This window comes from Lygodium microphyllum, chromosome 10, assembly GCF_053477565.2.
Source record: "Lygodium microphyllum isolate KBCC chromosome 10, Lygodium_microphyllum_v1.1.10, whole genome shotgun sequence".
Taxonomy (NCBI): Eukaryota; Viridiplantae; Streptophyta; class Polypodiopsida; order Schizaeales; family Lygodiaceae; genus Lygodium; species Lygodium microphyllum.
The window spans coordinates 73,418,544-73,439,890 of record NC_141144.1 but is presented as its reverse complement, the minus strand read 5'-3'; the positions used below and the strand labels follow the sequence as shown (position 1 = coordinate 73,439,890).

Here is a 21,347-nt window from a genome sequence, read left to right as displayed (position 1 = left end):
GTCTTATAGCCACCGCGAGAGTGGGCATAAGTAAGCTTTGTCATGAAAGGTTTGGACACATCGAATTTGAAGTGTTGAAGGAGATGCATAAGCAAGGTATGGTTGCTCACCTACCTGCAGTGATGACTAAATTGAAGGAACCATATGAAGCTTGTATGATGGGCAAGCAATAGAGAAAGGCGTTTCCACAAGAAAGCAACAATAGAGCATAGGCTCCCCTAGAGTTGGTGTATGCTGACTTGTGCAATAAGATGCCTATAGAGGCCTTGGGGGGATCTTCTTATTTTATGTTGATTGTTGACGACTACAGTAGGAAGATGTGGGTGTACTTCCTTCGTGATAAGGCTCAAGCTTTTGGTAAGTTTAATGAATGGCTAAAACTTGTTGAGAATGAAACTGGGAAAAGTGTGAAGAAATTTAGAACAAATGGTGGTGGTGAGTTCAACTCAAAGGAGTTTGAAGACTTTTGCAAGAGCAAAGGAATTAAGCATCAATTGACGACGCCTCACACACCTCAGTAGAACGGTGGTGTTGTGGAAGTCAAGAATTGCACCATTGTGGAGATGACAAGATGCATGCTAAAGGGCAAGGGATTGCTTAACCATTTTTAGGCTGAAGTTGTTAATACTATAGTCTACATTCTAAATCGAAGCTACAGAAAGGCTCTTAAGGGAAAAACACCTCATGAGGCTTACACTGGCGAGAAATCATCTATCTCACATTTTAAAATTTTTGGATGTGAATGGTATGCACATGTTTCAGATGAGAAGAGAAGCAAGTTAAAACCAAAAAGCAGAAAATGTATCTTCTTGGGTTGTAGTGATGAGTAGAAGGCTTACAAATTATATGATCAAAAGGCAAAGAAGATCATCATCCCGAGCTGTGATGTGTTGTTCAAGGAGCAGCTGCATATAGTGGAGGAGGAGAAGGTAAGTTCTTCCACTTTATCATCAAGTGAAGTAGTCCACTATGAACCTATCCCGAGAGCTACCCCTATCCTTATTAAGGAGGAGGAAGCATCATCTTCAAATGATGAGGAAAAAGTTCACCGACCTAACATCACCCCACCAAAAAAGCCATTGCTACGTTGGGTGAAGCAGCTCTATGACCACAATAATCCTATGCGTACATCTGTTAAGGAGAAGGTAGACGAGACCAAGGAGGTCTCAGAGAATAGAGGAGCAAAGGAGGGCTTCTGCTCACATAGTCAATATGGCCTTGATGGTTGAGATTATGAGAGATGTAAAGGAGCCAACTGGCTTAGAAGAAGCACTTGCAGATCCAGCATGGAAGGCAACTATGCAAGCCAAGTATGATAGCATAATGAAGAATGATACTTGGAAGCTAGTGGATCAGCCAACAAAGCGGAAGGTTATTAGCACCAAGTGGATCTGGAAGGTAAAGTACAAGGCTGATGGTACCTTAGAAAAGTACAAAACTAGACTAGTTGCTCGAGGATTTTCATAGGTTGAAGGGTTTGATTTTCAAGAGTCATTTGCTCCAACTGCCAGAATGACCACTATTCGCACAGTACTTGTAGTGGCCGCCCACAAGCAATGGCCAGTTTACCAAATGGATGTTAAGTCGGCATTCTTAAATGGTGACCTCAAGGAGGAGATGTACGTGGCTCGGCCACAAGGGTTTGAGGCCCCCCATTCTAAGAACAAAGTGTGTAAGCTAAAGAAGGCATTGTATGGGCTAAAACAAGCCCCCAGAGTATGGTACCAATAGATAGATAAGTTCTTTTTAAGCTTAAACTTCAAAAGATGTACCTCATATGCTAACTTATATATCTATCGAGATGGTGAAAAGTCTATAGTGATTGTCCTATATGTGGATGACCTTCTTATTATAGGTGACAATGAAGATATGATCAACCAAACTCAAAAGGCTTTGAGTTCTGAGTTTGAAATGACAGGGGCCCCTATTTTGGGGTCCGAGGGCCATGGAAGTGGCTCCTAGCTAGGGGGGTCCCAGGGGGGCTGTTGGCCCTCCTAGCAAGGGTCTAGGGGCAGTGCCCTCGACCCGACAGTAAAGGGAATATTCCCTGGCCGACTAGTGAAGGCTCATATGGTAGGTCTTTCAGGCCAACCTAACCACCTATGCGAGCTATAAAAGCTAAACCCCTTCACAACCATCCATCATCTATCTTTCACCCAATCAGAGTTGTTCCAGCTAGCCTTAAGCTATTCACCTATCTTCTGTCTAGATCACCATCTAAGCTTCACAGTGGAAGCACACAAGTGGACAGAGCCATCTTTATATCATATGTTTGGAGCTAAAGAATTTTATTATTCTCCTCTTATCTATCTTGTACTCTCTATCTCTTTCTCAGATAATATTCGTTGCGCCATGTAATTTTTACAGAACATGAGGTGGTTGGTTACAACCACTTACTCCTTTAGAACATATCTGTCTAAAGTCACTTAATTGAGTTTTAAGACTACCTTCTATACCAATGCCTTTCTCTTTCTTGTACTTGCCTACTCTTTGCCTCCAAGGTCTTTGTGTTGTGTAGTAGAGACTCCTTGATAGTCGCTTGGAGCCCCTTGAAGGCTTTGCTCTAATTGTGAAGGATTTACTGGGCCTACTTAATATTTTTGTGACTTAGTGGTGATTTTTATAGTCTTAACATTTTCTCTAAGAGAATTGCATGTGGAGGTATACAAAATCCTAATGCATGGAAGCTCTTTCTTCTCTCATCTTTTATTTGTAAGATATTCGGATGGTTCTCTCATAGCCTTCTTGCCCTTTTGCTCTCTGAACTTAGGCAACTTATTTTTCCTTCCTAGATTCCTCCAATGGCAACTTATTTTTCCTTCCTAGATTCCTCCAATGATAGCTTAGTGAGTTGGCTTCTTCTTATCAATTGATATTATCATGCTTCTTTCTATATGTATTTGGTTTATCTTAATCCTTCTTTTTAAGTTTCTCCTTCTTTCTAGAATCTAAAAATTTGTTATGTTGGACTTTCTCGATGTAAGTCTTTTGTTGATTAGTCCTCTATCGCATTCTTAGCTCTCTTGACAAAGTTTTCATTTTTTCTCCTATAAAGATAGGACTTTGGTTTTGTGAAGGTGGGGTAGGTGGGCTGTTGAGAGATTCCTTGATATGCTATGTAAACATACTGCCAAAGTGTGATAACTCTAGTGTCAACCCACTTTCTCTTCTATGAAGTGTTATCTATGTCTACCACAATACTTGGTGATCCCAATCTTTTCCAATTCAATACACTACTTGAATGCAATGACTCCAACTGTTTTCTAAAGCCAGCTTGGATGGTGATAAACTCTCGTAGACACTCTTAATAGTATAAAGAAAGCTTTTGTCTTTTAAAAATAATGTGTTAAACTCAAACAGCAATGAGACTTTATGTCTTCCTCACACACACTAGCTCACATATCATCAGTACAAGGCCATTGTACAAATCCATAAAACCTCCAAGGATTGAGAATCTAATTTCAAGGTATAACCACTCTCCCCTCCCATGTGTATAGAAGTGATCAAGTTTAGCTCTATGCCACATGTGATCCTCATGCCTATTATACCATGTAACACCTTTGGTGTTACTTCTAGTTAGGTTCAAAACATCTACTAATCCCAGTCTATCCGACAATAGCTACCACTTAACCCTTTCACTCTCTATCATGCAATTAGAACCATAAGACTTATCACTTAGGTCCTCAATCATGTTCCACTCTTTGCAAACTATTGTTTCTTGCTTGTTAACTATGCTTGCAAGCCATTCCCAACAATGGGTTTTGTTGCGCGAGGCATTATGAGTATAGATTGAAAAGACATCCAACTTTTTATCATCTATCCCCACACTTTCTACAACAACACAACATGCTTGCAAGCCATTCCCAACAATGGGTTTTGTTGCTTGAGGCATTATGAGCATAAATTGAGAAGGCATCCAACTTTTTATCATCTATCGGCACACTTTCTACAACAATGCAATTCTACTCATCTCCACGTAACACCTTATATTTAAGAGAAGTTTGACAACAATAAGAGCACCCCCTCTTCCTATGTTATTGTGTTGACAAAGCATGTATACCTAGGATCCTCAAAATTAATTTCATCTTCAGTCCCCATTTTCAAACATAGATTATCAAGTGTTCTCATCTTTTGCAAGCTCCTAGGCTTCCTTTGCCTCCTTTCTCAATAGAGGTTGCAAATGTTCCAACTTATCAAGGTGATCCTTCCGAAAGATCTATCATTGGCTTGGTAACATGCATAGATGATGGTACAACTCCACATCTTCATTAATTTCTTGAGAGAAGTTTTTTAAGTCAAATGCTCTCTTATGATTTATATTTTCATTGTCATTCTTAATATTATTTGCATACACCCATACCTAGCTTGAGATTCTCCTTGTTAGCTTGCATATCCTCCTTAACCTCCTGCTTCCCCTTTGGAGCCATCTTTTCCATTATTGTAGCCTTTTGAGACGTCAAACCCTCTCTGAGAGTTGCCTTAGCCATCCAAAACATACATTAGCAAATTAATTGGCATGCGCAAGGTTAATGTAGCTTAGAAAAAGCTCCTTCAAATTACTTTTTAGCAATAAGATTTTCATCATGTCAAAAGCCTTGCAAACACCTTAAGAATATGGGTTTTCAAAGTTCAACTAATAAAAATGACTAACAATCTCCAAAAGTATGATTTCCACATCATGTCTAAACTTTTCTAACACATTATATCTTACTGCTATATTATTTTCATTGTAGATTCAAAAAGCCTCGAATCTCCAAAGGGCTTCCCGAACCTACCCCCTTTTCCAAACCTCTCTTTTTCAATCAAAACCCCCTCCCCTCTTTCTCACGTGTAATCTCTCATTTTCTCTTCCCCCTCCCTTTTTTCATTAAAAGCTTCCCCTCCCCCCTTTTAAATTAAAACCCTCTTTCCTCTCTCTCACTTATAATCTCTCTCTTTCTTTTCCCCTTCCCCTTTTTAATTAAATTTCTCCCCCCTTCTCTCTCATGTGTAGGGCCTAGGTTCTCTCTCTCTCTCTCTCTCTCTCTCTCTCTCTCTCAAAGTTAGACTAAACTTTTTAATTTAAGTATTTTTAAAAGCTTTTTTTAATTTAAAGTTTTTTTGACATAGTTTTTCACACACTTTAAGAGGGAGAAGTTTTTTTAATTAAATATTTTTTAATATAGTTTTTAACTTAGAGAGACAAAGGAAATATATAATTTAAAAGAGAAAATAAGGGGAGAGAAAGAAAAATAGATAAAAGCAAAAAATAGAGAGAGAAAAAATTATAGAGAAAAGAGAGTGAGAAAAAGGCTTGAAAGAGAAAGAGGAAAGGAAAAATAAGGGGAGAGAGAGAGAGAGAGAGAGAGAGAGAGAAACTAGAAATATACAAAGAGTAAAAAAGTAAGAAGAGGAGAGGGAGGGAGAGAGAGAATTATAGAGAAAAAATATAAAATTTAAGAGGAAAAAAGAAAGAGAGAGGGGGAGAAGAAAAGGAGAGAAAAGAAAATAGAATTTGAACGGAGAGAGAATTATAAAAGAAAGATAAATTTTAAAAGAATGAGAAAAGGAAAAAACTTAAAGAGAAAAAAAAAGAAAGAAGAAAAAGAGAGGAGAGAGAGAGAGAGAGAGAGAGAGAGAGAGAGAGAGAGAGAGAAACAAAGAGAAAAGAAGAAGAATAAGAAAGAGGAAAAGAGGAAGAGAGATGGGGAAAAAGAGAAAAGAAAAGTCTTTTAAATTTAAATATTTTTTGAGAAAGAGGAAGGAAGAGGAGAGGGGGGAGAGAAAGAGAGAAGATAAAATTTAAAAGAGAAAGGAAGAAGAAAAAAAAGAAAAATTAGGAGAAAGAGTAGAAGAAAAAGGCGTAGAGAGAGAAGAAAGAGAATATAAACATAAATAGAGAATTATATATAGAAAAATATAAAATTTACATACTTTAAGAGAGACTGGGGGAGGGAAAGAAAGAAGAAGAGAGAGAGGGAACATGTAGAGAAAATTAAATTTAAAAAGAGAATAAAAATAGAGAAGTAAAAAAGGAAAAGAGAGAGAGAGAGAGAAGAAAAGTACATAGAAAAAATTTAAAAAGAGAATGAACAGATCATAGAAGAAAAAAAAAGAAAAAAGAAAAGAGGGAGAGAAGGAAAAGAGAGAAGAGAGGGGAGAATAAAAGGAGAGAGAGAGAACCAAGAGAGGAGAAAAAATAAACTAAAATAAAAGGCAGAGAAAGAGGGAAAATTAGACATAGAAAATTTGGAGGGAAAAAGAGAGAAAAAGAGAGTAAATAAAAAATTTAGAAACAAAAAGAAAAAAGAGAGAGAAAGATAAGAAATGGATTATTGAGCAAAGTTGCCGTGTGATACAACTGCTTGCCACTTCTAGGCAACGAAGATGCGGCAAAGCGACCTAGCGTTTCGCAACGAAGATGCCGCAAAGCGACCTAGCATTTCGCATAAAAGCAAAGTTTCCAAAAGCAATCAAGGACACGCCTTAAAGACATCATTTTTAAACTTAGAAGAAAACTCTAATGTGAACACACCTAGAACTTGTCATATGCAAACCTATGTTATAGGATCCAATTATATAGGTATGTCCAATGTTCAAATCACTTTCCATATCTACTCTTGTGCCAATATACCATGACTCATGATAGTCTAATGAGAGATGCTAAAAGCAATGCAAACTCAAAAATGACAACTTTTTGGGGAGTTCACAACAACTATATATTTATTTGGATGTGCATTACTTGTCCTTGTAATATTTTGTTACATGCTCAAGCATTTAAGTAGAACCTATCTCCACCATGCTACCATTTGCTATCAAGCTTGCAACCCCCTCACAAATTTGCAACTTAGCACTGGACTACAAACTACGAACTCTTTCTAGCCACCCGAGAATTTCACATTGTTCAAAAAAGTTTGCTTCCAACTCGACACATGCAAGGCTTTTCATTGGCCAATACACATTTCAAGCTCTCAAAACCATAAGTTATTATTATGGAGATTCTTACATGTGGAATAGTATTCATGGACTTCCCACCAATGCACGAACTGATCGTGAATCTTGGGCCTAATGAAGACAAGTTGATAAATGGAGACGTAAGGAACCTTTTTAGCCAATGCATGTTGCAAAATTCCTTGGTGCATTTATATTGGTTGCAATTCTAAAAGACAAGTTGTAAATTTTTTGCATCCTTGAGAGTACCAATGGTTTTTCCATGTATTCTAGTTGTAAAACTAGCCTTCTTGCAATTCTAAAATACAAGTTGTAATTTTTTTGCATCATTGAGAGTACCGATGGTTTTTCCATGTATTCTAGTTGTAAAACTAGCCTTCAATGTAGATTTGAAAACACTAAAACTAGTGATTTGAAAACTTGTCTTTAGTTATACAAGTTGAGAACAAAAATTGTGTGCATGGCTCTTTAAAATACAAATTTTTAACTTGATAAAAGACCTATCGATATTATGTAGTTACTTAACCTCACATCAATCCAGCTTTTCATGGACACATACATCAAGGTACACCCAAACAAACTAAAGTAGTTTCCTCACCTTAACAAATCATTGAGCTCTAATAAAAGTGTTAGGAGTCATAAACATGTAATTATGCTCATCCCTATAGAGAAGGATGGCGCAATAGATAGGATAGTTCAAAACTCATTGCTCAAATCTTGGCTCAAATCTTTGACCTACAACTCCCACAACCAAGCCATACTCAAAACTTAGTTCAAATCTCTAGCACACAAGGATTTGACCTATGAGACCCATGACTAAGCCATGCTCAAACCACTAGATCATGACCTCAACCCATTGGCTCATTGCTAATGTTGCCTACAAAAACACCTTACAATCCATTGTTAAGCACACCCATATGACTCATTGCTAATGTTGCCTATGAAAAATCCTTATAACACATTGTTAAATACACCCTTATGTCTCAAACCCACACTCAAAAACCACTTGCACCACCTCAATAATTTAAACCACATTCAAAACCATACACAATCCCATGACCCCATTGGGTCCGTTGCTTATGAAAGAAACTTACAACACAGTAAACACACCTATATGATTCAACCCAACACTCGAACCCATCTCCAAGGAAAAGAGCATTAAAATGCATGGCTCGCATTATGTGAACTGAAAAAGAAATTCATAAAACGAGAATTGCTTGGGAAATTAAATGCATTCCTCACATTATATTATATGAAATATATTATATGAAATGAAATATATATAAGGCTTGCCCTTTACAAGCGTACTCTCTCATGTAGTGTGAAATAAAGGTCTTCTCTTAAGCCTCTCTCTCTCTCTCTCTCTCTCTCTCTCTCTCTCTCTCTCTCTAATCCATTCAATTATCGAGAACGGGAAAAAGTCCGCCGAAGCTGACGAGTATGCGTACTGCAGCAAAGTGGGATTTTGAAAATAGACCAGACACACTCAGATGGGAGTAGTCTGGCCGGCCATGCTACAACATAACAAAACAGATCTTCTGCATGTCACATAAAAAGAGGAAAGATCTTCCGTTGTGGCAAGCTTCACAGCTATTTTGGCAACCCGAGAGAACTTGTCACCAACAGAATTGAGTAGCCATGGCCCATTACTTGATAATTACACACACGATTAATGACCAATTCCACAAAAGCTATGCCAGTTATCAGTCGTCGTGAGATGGATGGACACGGCCATTTAGGCCAATAACATATTGATTAATGACTAAATTACACATGATTCATGTTATCGTATCTGCAGGTTATATCAGTCACCATGACAGAGAGACGCGGCTAATTAGCCATTACACATTGATTAAGGACTAATTACACATGGTTCATGTTGTTATGAGCTGCAGGATATGTGCAAGAACATGAAATTCGCTTGTGAACAGTCATAATGGGAGAGATGGGCAGAGCCAAATCACACGACGTATGTTGTTATTACCTGCAGGGCATGCAAGGAGAGCATGGAAAATTTGTGTACAAAAGGACCCGTGATATTTAAAAAAAAGCTAACAGGCAGCAGTCTGTTAAGATCAGAAAAAGACAGAGAGCCGGGACATGACAGAAAGGCCAATGGCCAACTTGCATTATGGGGAAAAAGAGGTACAACCGTGCTCACATGACTTTTCAAAAAGACAGACGATGATGGATGGCAGGGGGGCAGGGGCAGATAGCATGTGTACAGCCTCTCTCACTCTGATTCTGTCTGCCCTCTACAAAAAATAAAGAGGGCATGCCATATACATGATACCATGCCACACATTTCCTCCCTCAAACACCTGCCAATTGCAGCGGGTGGCTGATAGATTGACCACCTCTGCTACATATAGGCAGAGTTACAGAAAGGCCCATCTCTATACTCGGAACCTTAAAAAAGACTCTCTAGGACTTCAATCCCTAAGCTAACCTTGGTTGTGACATATTATACTGTCCACTATCTATAATGCTTAAACCTCTAACGCTATTGCAGGGAGAGGGTGGTTCCTCCTAATCTCCCCCCACCTCATCTCCCAGTGGATGCAGTTTTTACTTCTACTAGGAATATAGGGCATTACTACACCAGCATAATAGCAAAAGGCCTGGTTCCAGCCCTCTCAAAGGCTCTGTTACGTTGTCAGAATTGATCACCACTGAAGGTTTGGCCAAACTGCCAGCCCTCCGGCACCACATCGTATGATGTCACGGTCTTCCCATCACTTGTAGTAACCATGAACGACAGGCTCTGCCCATCCATGTTGGCATTGCATTGCCAGTTTTGACCCCAATTCCTGGTCATTGGGTGCCAGCCAGTCCTTGAGCCCTTCATGGAGACTGCATGGATGTCACCCGCACCACCCACATTGGTTATCAGCACAAGGTTGAAGTACGAGTGGCCATTGATGGTGAAGTGGATCCCACCTTTCTTCTGACACGGGACCCTGCATGGATTCACAGAATATCAAATTAGGGATGATGTAATTGCTCCACGAGAACATAGCAACAAAAAATGCATGAAGAGTGGACTAACAGGACATGAGCTTAGTAAGGGCATCCCCCCACCTAGAGCACTGATGGAAATCAAAGAAAAACTCACACATTTATCATGTAGGAAGAGTTCCACTGATCAAGCCATGTCTTAAAAGCCAGATGACCAAAGAGGGTGTAACGCTGAAGAGCTAAAGACTCTAAGGGGTCTAAATGCAGGGAAGGGTTGAGGACCTACACACATAACAGGTTGATATTCTGTAACAGAGCTAACAGGCTTTAGGGGAGATTAAACGCAGCTGAAGACCCGTAACAGGCCATCAGACAACACAGCAATGCAGGTGAAGAATTCTAAACACATGCTTAGGGAGACAAAGCCACTGAGCTTGCGGCTATACAAGTAACCAACCGGGGAATTGAGACAGCATTGAATGTCAGAGATGCTAGGGAGAGGGGGGACTACCTCCTGTAGGCCACCGGGACAATGCCACCACGGTAGACTGCAATCTGCTGGAAGGCGGGCTCCGCCATGTCGAAGTGCTCCAAGGGGGGGTTGCACCAGCCGCCATTGTTGCTGGGGAGAGCGCTGTTAGGCGGGCAGAAGTTGGTGGCCGTTACAACCACCGTGCCCGGCAGGCACCACTGCGGGTCGTCGTCACAGCGCAGCTCGAAGCAGGCACCGCAGGACATGCCGCCATTGAACAGGGACGTGCTCAGCGCCGCGGTGTTGGACCCGTAACCAGAGCTGTACAGGTTTCCATAGCCACAGGCTCCGCCTGATGTGGTGGTTGAGCAAGTTTGCAACAGAGAAGCAAGTCACAGAAGTTAGATAATGATAAGCGTATAGATGAATTCACAGCATTTACAGCAGACAGACAAGAAGATTGAACATGGACAGGAAGATGACCACGATGGATATGAAGATACATTTACAGTAGAGAACATCAAGACAGTCTACAGAAAAATGTTGCTTGTCCTGACTTCGGTGCATAAGATGAGCATGCATCAAATGTGAATTACTGGAAAGTTAAGGCATCTTTCCTCTTAAAATGGGGGGTTACTAGAGAGAAATCCGTGCCTTTTGAGAAGCCTCCATGTTCTTCTGTGAGCTTGCTACCACAAATGTATGCATAAGCTAGAAAATGATGAAGATTGTGCTTAAAGACAAAACAGGCTACAGCAGCAAAAGATGGACAATCAACAGAAGGATGAGCTAGAATGTGTGCAATGCAGGTTGAAGTGTCTAATAATGGAGAACTGATGGAGACTGCGATCATGAAGCTGTGCACCCTCCGTCTAATAACCGGCATTACAGGTTGAACAGTCCTAACAATGAAAGACTAATGGAGATTATGATGATGAAAATGAGCACCTCAGGCCTTATAGCCTGCAATGCAGGTTACCCTCTACAAATTTTAAGGGATTGATGGACAATGTTGAGCATCTTGTGCCTAACAACCGGCCACGCAGGTCGACTGTCTAACAACGAGGAACAAAATGAACTTATGGTGAAAGAATGAGAAATTCTGCAGCTCGGGGGCTTACCCATAGTCCCAGAAGCATCGCTGCCGCCATAGAAGGTAGCATGAGCAGAGCTCCAGCCACCAGCAGCAGTGGAACCGCCATTAGAGGGCCTGGCATGCCCTCTGGAGGCGATGGCGGCCAGAAGAGAGAGGAGCAGGGTGGAGAGGGGGAGCTTGGCCATGGCTGCCGAACAGAGAAGAGCAAAGAGAAACAGGGCAGACACAGCGACAAGAGAGAGAGAGAGAGAGAGAGCCACTTCCGACCACCAGCCCGTCGGATCCCCCTCTTCTTTATAGACGCGCCGCCACCCTGGGTCGTGGGCCCCGCACCCGCGCGTGACCCCTCCCTTGACCCCTTTTCTTTTAATTTTATTTCTTCGGGGGACTAAAATTTGAATAGTGCCTTTTTTAAATATATTAAAATCCGCAATAGTGGTTTTTTGAAATTACCTATTAAATCCAGCCTAGTGTTTCTGCCCTCTGGCAGTTGTGATTGTGTACTCTTTCCTTCAATCAAAAAAGCTGAAATATTTTGGTCAATTTATAAATATTCCAGAAATAATGTCTTTTGACAGTTGTGATTGTGTACTCTCTTCAATCAACAAAAGTTGCCTGTTGACGGTTTAGGTTTAGGTGTAGGAGGGGTGCCTTCACATGCACATCTTCGCTCTTCGAAGTCTCCATGCTCATGAAACGAAAGAGGTTCAGATTAACATCTCCAGCAAATTTTCCAAGTAAGCTGTGCTCTTGAGCCTACTTATGGTGGAACTCTGGAACAATAATCCAACGTGGCACCCGCTTTTGGGTTACCATGGAAGCTTACAATATAGTGGAGAAAAAGGGTCATTTCCAGTAGTAGTCAAAGGTGTTGGCCACCTGGTACTCATTTTATGGTTAAGAGCCCAACCATGCACACTTCGATAGACTTGGAGTGAAGGGACCATCAACTCGGTGTGTCTCTAGCCAATGCACTAGTCAAAGCTTCTAACTTTCTGAGAATATGATCTTAGAAATAGGCTAAATGAGGCGAGTTTCGAAGCTTAGAATGGAGGAGCTACCAATGTTCGCTGAACACATCAGCATGGGTCCCTTCAAGTGAACTAAGCAAACCTTGATAACCCTCATTTTTAGTGAGCACTCAATTGACCAACCAAAGTACCCTTTTTTTCGAAGTCCAAGTTGATGAGATTGGCCACACAAGCCTAAACTTCACTCCATGAACTCATGCAAGTCAAATTGAATTGTGCTTCATGTGGCTCCAAGCGAATAGATATGAACTGTGGGAGTTTGCAAAAGAAAGGTGACTTGTTACTTGTGCACCAAACATCTCCTTCATAATGGTTCACTAAAAATCCTTTTACATTAGTGCATTGCTCATGTGTGCAAGGTATAAATATGAGTGCACATCATGCATCAAAGCATCCATCTCTCTCTCTCTCTCTCTCTCTCTCTCTCTCTCTCTCTCTCTCTCTCTCTCTCTCTCTCTCTCTCTCTCTCTCTCTCTCTCTGCACGATGGTCAACAAGGGAAAGAATCCAACCTTTAAAAGAAAAGCAATATACCTACAAAGGACTAGTTAACTAGGGGTAATTTTCTTGTCAAGAATAGGCAAGATTCATTTAACCATTACTATAGCATGCCCTTACCTACAATGCCAACAAATAAAACCTTCAAATTGGAAAGGAGAAGTTTTTAACCCTTGACATGTTCCCACTAGGGTGTGGATTGCAACCTATATATGAACCAAGGGTGAGTTTTCCAAGTTCCCATGAACTATTGGTTTGTAATTCATTTCAAATTGCAAACCTTCCAAACCATGGGTGAGGGCATGCCCCAAAAGAGATCACAATCATGCAAGGTTTTCATTATATTTCATATTGCAATTTACCTCACACATGCAATCAAGTCTTTACAGGCTCCCAACCAATGCTCAAATTGGTTTGAAACCACTATCATTCTAATGGGAATAGGTGAAAATTTTAGTGCTAAAAGCCACCTAAACATGAGTCCAATATGTCCCTCTGCAACTTTGCAATATTAATTTTTCTATCTTCTACCAAAGCTTTTTTCACGAACAATGGAAATCTATGTAGGTGTTTGTACTAGCAATTGTGATGCATTGCATACTTGCCAATTTTGTGCATTTGCACAATTAATAGAGGGTACAAGTTGCAAAAAATTGCATGTTGAGGTCTCGGTTTAAATGTGATGGCCATCTTACAAGAATTGAAGTAAACCTAAAGCTTCAATCCCATGCAAATCCTCTAAGAAGCCATCCAAGCAATCAACTTACCATATTGTCATTCTATTAGCTTTGCATGCAAAAATCAAAACATCACACTTGAAAGAACCACCATTGTGAACGCCTTTCATCCCAATAACTTTCCATGCAACATCACTACTCTTGCATATATGCCTCATTGTTGGAGCGTGGTGACCACAAGTATCCTAAATAAAATGCATCTAAGATTGGCGCATTCAAAAAATGTACCAATACCTTTTTCATAGTGAATCATACACTCGTATATAGTGTATTTAGGGCCTAAAGCGCACAAGCACATGAAACAATGCCTCGTTTCCCCAGCTTTAATTAAGGGCAATGACATTCTAACTATGGGTTTTGTCTACTGAAAACTTGAGCCACCACTTATGTACCATCTTCTATCTTTTTCAGTGTAAGAGATGTCCTCAAGGCTAAAACTTCAAGTGTGCTCTTATACATTCACCTACATAAGAGGGACCTTATCAATGTAATAAATCATCAAGGTTTTTTATTGCTTGAATCTGCTCTTATGTTACTAATCCAAACATATTGTTCTCTTATGATTAGTTTTGATTGTGTTTTTCAAACTCATAGCATGTATATCGAGTAAAAACTTTAGGAATGCAAACACATGATCAGATAAATCCTTTGTGTTGATCATGATCCCTCCAAATATCCTAAAAGTGGGAACTAGGCACACAATTAGTCCTAACATATATGATTAGGAAATATCATTCTCTAATCACTCTCCCTCTAAAAATTTCAAAAAAGTAGGAATTAGACAAGTAGCTAATTAAGACCTCAAACCTAAGCCTAAATGTAGCAATCAACTAAGAAACTTAGTACAATGTACCCACAAGCATCTAGTTGCTTGGAATTGTGCCACAAAAGATTGGTTGCATATTGTTATTGATTCCATTTTAACCAACGTTATCTCAGTGATCCTCTCTAAATGGCTCCTCATGTAAAATTTTGAGATGGCCCTCTTTATTGAGTCTCAATCTCTAACATGTTGCATTACCACAAATGTTTCTGATAGATTACTATAATCAAGCCTTGAAAAGCTCCATGTAGACTTAGACCCTACTGTGTGTTGTTAAGAACTAAAATGGGCATAGCCCATTTGTTGAAAAGTAGGGGGTGTCCTCCGACATGTAAAGTCACATTTGAGCCCTCTTTTCTCTTTTTCTTTTTTTGTCTAGAGGAGGGAGGTTGGATTCTAATTTTGGAAATGGAACACAGATTCTTACCATCCCAATTTTAAAAGCCCAACCCATTTTGAAAATATGGAGAAAATGCCAATATTCAAACTTCAAAGTTCTATGGAGGTCCCACCTTACTAATAGGCTACTCACTTGTGTATATGAAAAAATGACAAGCATGTTTGGTGTGTAACGAATAAAGGTCTCCATTGAAAGACAAGTATTAGGATGGTTGTGCCCATTTCGGTGTGTAACTACCCAACCATATGCTAATCTTACTAATCCTTACTTTTTCCATGCAAGAAAAGAAATAATAATTATAAATTTTATCTTCCAACTTCAAACATAGCTTGTAATAGCTCATTGTCAAATTCAAGCTCAGTAATTTCTTCAACCTATGCTTCATGAAGTCAAAACACCCAAGAAAGCTACAATACTTAAGATCCCTAACAGCTCTCATCTAATGTTGCCCTATTTTGGGTCTTCAAATGTGCTTCTTACGAAAAGGGTGTACTCCACTCTACTTAGACTAACACCCCTATCCACATTATACTCAAACATGTTTTTGAAAAGGTACTATGTTCAAGAAGAGGTAGAAAGTTACCATAGAAAACTTGATAAGAAAACCCAACATTCTTGTGATTTATATGGGCATTGTGCATCACATCAAAATTGCAAAACAAAAATTTTGAAATATGTGAATAGGTCATGTATAGGATCTCTTGTACTTCATGTGCTTACTTGCTAATTTGTGGATAAGTCATTTGTATTTGGAGATTAGACATTGCCATGTTAATAATGCATTATTTAAGACCTTATACTTCACTCTAGTGTGTGTTGTCAAATGTACTTGCATGATCTAAAGCCTTCTCCTTTTGCACTATGTGTCCAATTGATCAAATGAACTCATTGATGCTAACTTATCCCATAAAATTGATTTTTTGAGAAAAGCTCTGGCCAAAGCATGCCTCCTTCATCCAATTGTTAGATAATTAATCATCACAATTGATGACGACTTTATATTCCAATCAAGGCAATGCAAATCTCAAGAGTTGTCTTTCAAACCACAACCATTGTGTAGAAAAATAAGAATTATTGTTAGGAAATTTATGTGTCGAAGGCTCATTAAATTTTTTGCAATAAAGACTTGCTTTGACCATATTTTGGTCATTTGTGAGAAGTTCCATGATTGAAGTTTAGTGACAAAGTTTTGTAGTTGATTATGTCAAGTTGTAGAATCTCACCATTTATCACACATAGAAGCACATCCTGCAACACATCAATGCATGATTGCCTACACCATGTCACATCCTACAACTCACGGTTATCTTAAGCACGAACTATCATAGTCATGACACACTAGCTCAATTAGAATACACTAAGTTATTTTAAAGGTTGTATTAGCAAACTTGTATGTATTAATGGTTGCCTTGGGTCTAAAGGACACAAGCACATAAACTCAGCTCTTCCTAGGCTCAAAATCAATACAAGATGATAGTTTCACAATCCCAAAATCATATAGCTTTGGCTCAAAGAACACAACACAAAAACTAAAGCCTACTCCAATAGCTCTAGCTAAGGGAGATTTTACATAAGGCAATGGCTTCACCTTTCCAAAACCAACCTCTAAACCACCTAGGAAACTAGAACCTATTCTTGCCTATTCAAGTGGGAGACAAGTTATTTAAGAGAGGGAGCACTATCTTTTAGCTTAATTGTAACATTTTTTCTTGCTTCCAAATGGGTCACATTTTTCTCTTATAATCAAGTCTAGTTGTATCCTCCATTGACATCACCATATGTTTCCAAAACCCTCTCTCTCTCTCTCTCTCTCTCTCTCTCTCTCTCTCTCTCTCTCTCTCTCTCTCTCTCTCTCTCTCTCTCTCTCTCTCTCTCTCTCTCTCTCTCTCTTCCACTCTCAATTTTATTGGTGCAATAACTTGGACATCACACATTTGATGGTACCCACATATTATATGGCATGTACCTTGTTTTCATTATATGTTCTCATTCAATCACTCTTTCTTGGTAATCTTCCTCTACATATGCCAAGATAAGATGTGTGAAGTCTCTAGTTTTGACCTACCTCACATAGACAATATTGAGCTAAAATAGACCTATATTGATGTGTAGAAAGACAATAGCACTAGCCTTCTAAACTCTTTGATCAACCTTTGGAGATTTGCACTACACCCACTTTATTGCATCTTATTTTCAAAGCAAAGGCAATGCATGATGCCCTCGTGATGCCTTAACCAATTGTGGGAGAACTATGCACAACTCAAAAGCGTAATTACAAGTTTAAGTACCTTTATCGAATTCTTGAGTTCAATATGCTCACATAAGTCAAGTATATGGAGAATAAGCTTTTGTCTTATTTGCAATGCCTTCCTGTTGAGAATTTTTACTCAAAAAGGTTCCTTCAATGGCTTGTATGCTCTGTGGCACTTGCACATCCCTCTCGATGCTGCTTGGGGGATGTGCCACAAACAAAATAAATGCCATATGGCAATGCATTAATAAAAGAACTAATGTGCCCAAAATTTTTGTATTATGGACCTAGGCTACCATAAAGGACATGTTGTAATGTACCAAAAGTGTTTCGTAAATAAAGTTAGACAACTTAAGTGGGGTGAGATACTAGATTCATCAAATATCTCATTCAATATATGGAAGAGTATTTCCATAAGTACCTTAATTAGCCTACTACTAGCTCAAATATATATGTTGTGATAAAGGCTAGTGCAAGTAATTTATTTTTCTATAAGGGACAAGTGTTAAATGGTTCAATTAATAGTGATGCCTATAGATGATTCATTGGGTTGTATGGAATCCTCAATAAATAATTAGGGAGAGTTGTCAAAGGATGCCCCATTTACTTAATCTAGTTTTTATGTATGAGCTTCAAACCTATCACTCACATTGCTTCTTGCTACATGCTTGCCATTACTCATGCACCCTCTTAACACTTGTATTTTTAATGGAGACACTTCTTCATACCTTATCTACAACTTTTTCAAATTTCTCACGTCATAACCATTGCATGCTCATGAGCATGTAGAACCTCCTCTCCTCATCACACCTAAGCCTATAGCCTTGCCTCACTCCTCTCTTGCTCTCTAGCCTTCCAATTTCTTTATTTTCCTTATACCTTACTCTCTTGCACTATAGCCTTCTATTTTCTTTCTTTTCCTTATCCCTCTCTTGCACTCTCGCCTTCCAATTTCTCTATTTTCCTTATACCCTCTCTTGTACTATAGCCTTCCAATTTCTTTCTTTCTTGCTACATGCTTGCCATTGCTCATGCACCCTCTTAACACTTGTATTGAAGACACTTCTTCACACACTACCTACAATTGTATGTGTTTTCTCACATCATATCCATCACATGCTCATGTGGCTTTAGAACCTCCTCTCCTCACTATAACTAATCCTATAGCCTTGCCTCACTCCTCTCTTGCACTCTAGCCTTCTAGTTTATTTTTTTCCTTATTCCTTCCTCCTCCTTTCTCTTCTTGCTTTCTATATTCTTCCTTCCTTTATTTTCCTTATACCTTCCTCCTCCTTTCCCTTCTTGCTTCTTATATCCTTCTTTACTTTCTTCAAATCCTCTCCATCCAACCTTCCTCGTGTGTTTTTCCTACTAAGTTAGGTCCTTTCCTCTCCATCTTCTTACCCCTCTTTCTTCTTCTACATCCCTCCTTGTTTACAATGCTTTTAAATTAGGCTATGCATGCATGCTAAAGGTATAAGGTATCACACCATAATAACTACATATTCCAAGCCAAATGGATTACTAGGAGCATTGGCCTCGACGTTTGAGAAGAAGACATTACACATAACTCTTATTATTTCAAGAGTTTCTGCCTCTGTGGATCAACAATCTCTCACCTAGTTGTCTTGCATTTTGACTCTAAACCAACCATGCATCCTTTCTCTCGACCTCAAGAAATCAAAGCACACAAGACTAGATTCGAGACATAGTGAACTCACCAACTTACCTTCTTATGTTGTAGTCGAACCCTTCAAAGGCTTGAAGTTGGTTCCACGATCCAAGTGATATGCTCTCCATAAGCAAATGTGTCAACTCATTTGCATCTACATCAAGCACTCCCACTATTGAGAGAAAAAGAAGTAGAAAGCTTCACCTCATCAAGTCCCTCACTCTTTCACAAACTCTTTGTAACGCACAACTCCAAACTCAACCTCTTACCAATATGGAAGAAGATAGGGGAAGTAAGAGGGGGTGTAAACCTTTGCTTGTCGAGTCCCTCACTCATGGACACACACTCTCTCCCTCAATCTTGAGTAATGGTTACACAAGATAGACGAACAAAAGCAAGATAACCAGTTGCTCAAAGTTTTCACATGTATGAAGAGCGTGCTCCATTCGCTTTTTGCATTTTATACATGAAAATTAGGTTAGGGTTTCCAAACAAAATAGGGCTAGAGTTAGGATTTGTACCCCTCTCAATTCGAGTTAGGGTCTCCACCTAACTAAGTTACGAACCCTACCCATTCTTGTGGTCATGACTAGTCCTTCTCTCGATTAATGCTTCCACCTTAGACTAATTGGACCTAATAAACCTAATCCAGGCTAAAATGAATAGAATACACGGTAGCGACCCTCACATTTGTTGTGGTTAGGTTATCTAATCCATCTATGGGAAATATCACAAATTGCATAGGAGCGAGCTTGGCTCTCATCACATATAGTACAAAAATAATAGTGTCACCATGGAGTATAATACAAGTGCCAAAAATAACAAGATGAAGCTTTTAAAAAAAATCCTATCCAATGCAACCCCCATGCCATGAGGAAATGAATTTTCAACCACGCATGAATATGCATACACACACATATGCACATATATTGCATATGTATTGCTAGCTAGTTTCCCATGCTCATTTAGTAAACTAATGTAGCATGTGTTAATTGTATGCATTATGTTGCATGAGAATGGATTGATAAATAAATGTTTTTAAAGTTTATTCACACAATCAACTATTTGTTCCCTCCTCTCCTCTTATCTAGTTACCCTCCAACTTAGGTTGAAAGTCACTTACAGGTGCAATATCACCACACTATGGAAATAAGAAAGTAATGAAAGCACCTCAATGCTTTTTCATGAATTTTATAACCAAAGGTGAATGGAAATAAGGTCTCTTAGATCTATAAGTACAAATCTAGATGGTCTTATGTATGCATGATAGATGATAAATTTACCCAATCCAGTGAAAGATAATAAGAATGCAAAATGACATTTATTAAGTTAAAATGTGAGCAAGAATGGAGCACAACTATCACAGATCAACCTACCATCACAATCATAAGAAGATGGCTACAAAGCTTTAGACTTTAAATAGATGATTGACATTTATTAACATTACAACCACCAAGACTAGCAAAAAAAGTTATGATTGGCACTCCTCATTATGGAAATGTAGCCATATAGATATTGAAGTAATCAAAGCTTTGAATGGATGCCATCTATATATGTCATAGTGGCTATCTTAATAATCAAAGGTTGCATTAAAATAAGCAACATTTTTTGCTAAATTAGGAAAAGTTTTGAGACCCTTTCATGGTTGGGGACATGTACTTGAGACAATCTAACCAACATCCCAAAGATGATGATACAATTGTAAAAACTTGGCTCGTAGTCATGAAGTTGGGTTCAAGTGGACATGTCACTTGGTTGGCAACAACCTACATTCAAATGGTGTGTTTGTGTAAGTCCTCTATCTTGCTCGATTCAATCATGATCCACCTTTTGATAGGCTCTTGGTGAGGAGGATAGTCCTACTGTAATCATGCTTCACTATTCTGTTAGTGTGCAAGGTATCCTACCTATGTACAGGCTAAAAGAGTTACAAGGCCATCAAATAGAAAACTTAACTTGCATATTGAAAAGAACTTAGCAATTTACATAACACTCAAGCCCCTGAACACCTTTATTACACCGTAGACAATCAAATCAACTAAAGTTCCTTACTGTGCAAACTAAAGTATTTAACATAACGGTGCCTTTAAATGAAGATACACATAAAGTGATGATCAAAAGTGCATTTGGTGAAATCCTTAATAAGATAACCCAATATTATGAACTTACATTTGTCAACAAATAAGCTAACCTATAGTATGAAAAAGGTGCATTCCCTTTATCTAGAATATGAAATCAAAGGATTGTAAAAACTTAAAAGCATAGGCTAACACATTGTGACATTGTCCACATTTTTTATTAATATTTGGCAAGGGGTGCCCTCCTATGGGTGTTTGGGTGTGTGCTTGAGAGAAAATAAAAGCAAAACCAACATAAGTTCCATTAATTAAAAAGCCATAGAGAGCTTATTGCATGCTAACGCATTGCACTTGCATCACATAATAATTAGGTTGTGCAGGCACAATTTTCAAGTGAGAACT

At 38.9% G+C, this 21,347-nt stretch overlaps 1 protein-coding gene across 1 annotated transcript; it reads right to left on the bottom strand.

Annotated features, from left to right (window-relative positions):
• Positions 1-9,031: 9,031 nt before the first annotated feature.
• LOC148030161 (expansin-A10-like) lies at positions 9,032-11,718 on the bottom strand. The gene is made up of 3 exons (XM_087686431.1): positions 11,482-11,718; positions 10,400-10,712; positions 9,032-9,890 (listed from the first exon to the last, which is right to left on the bottom strand). Exons 1-3 carry the CDS (start codon positions 11,639-11,641, stop codon positions 9,587-9,589), a joined length of 777 nt encoding a protein of 258 aa, XP_087542557.1. The 5' UTR covers positions 11,642-11,718; the 3' UTR covers positions 9,032-9,586.
• Between the last annotated feature and the right edge of the window lie 9,629 nt (positions 11,719-21,347).

Coding starts and splice junctions, on each gene's coding strand:
- LOC148030161 (XM_087686431.1), bottom strand. CDS start 11,641: ATGGCCAAGCTCCCCCTCTCCACCCTGCTCCTCTCTCTTCTGGCCGCC. Junction 10,713..11,481: donor CGATGCTTCTGGGACTATGG/GTAAGCCCCCGA, acceptor CCACCACATCAG/GCGGAGCCTGTGGCTATGGA. Junction 9,891..10,399: donor GTCCCGGTGGCCTACAGGAG/GTAGTCCCCCCT, acceptor GAATCCATGCAG/GGTCCCGTGTCAGAAGAAAG.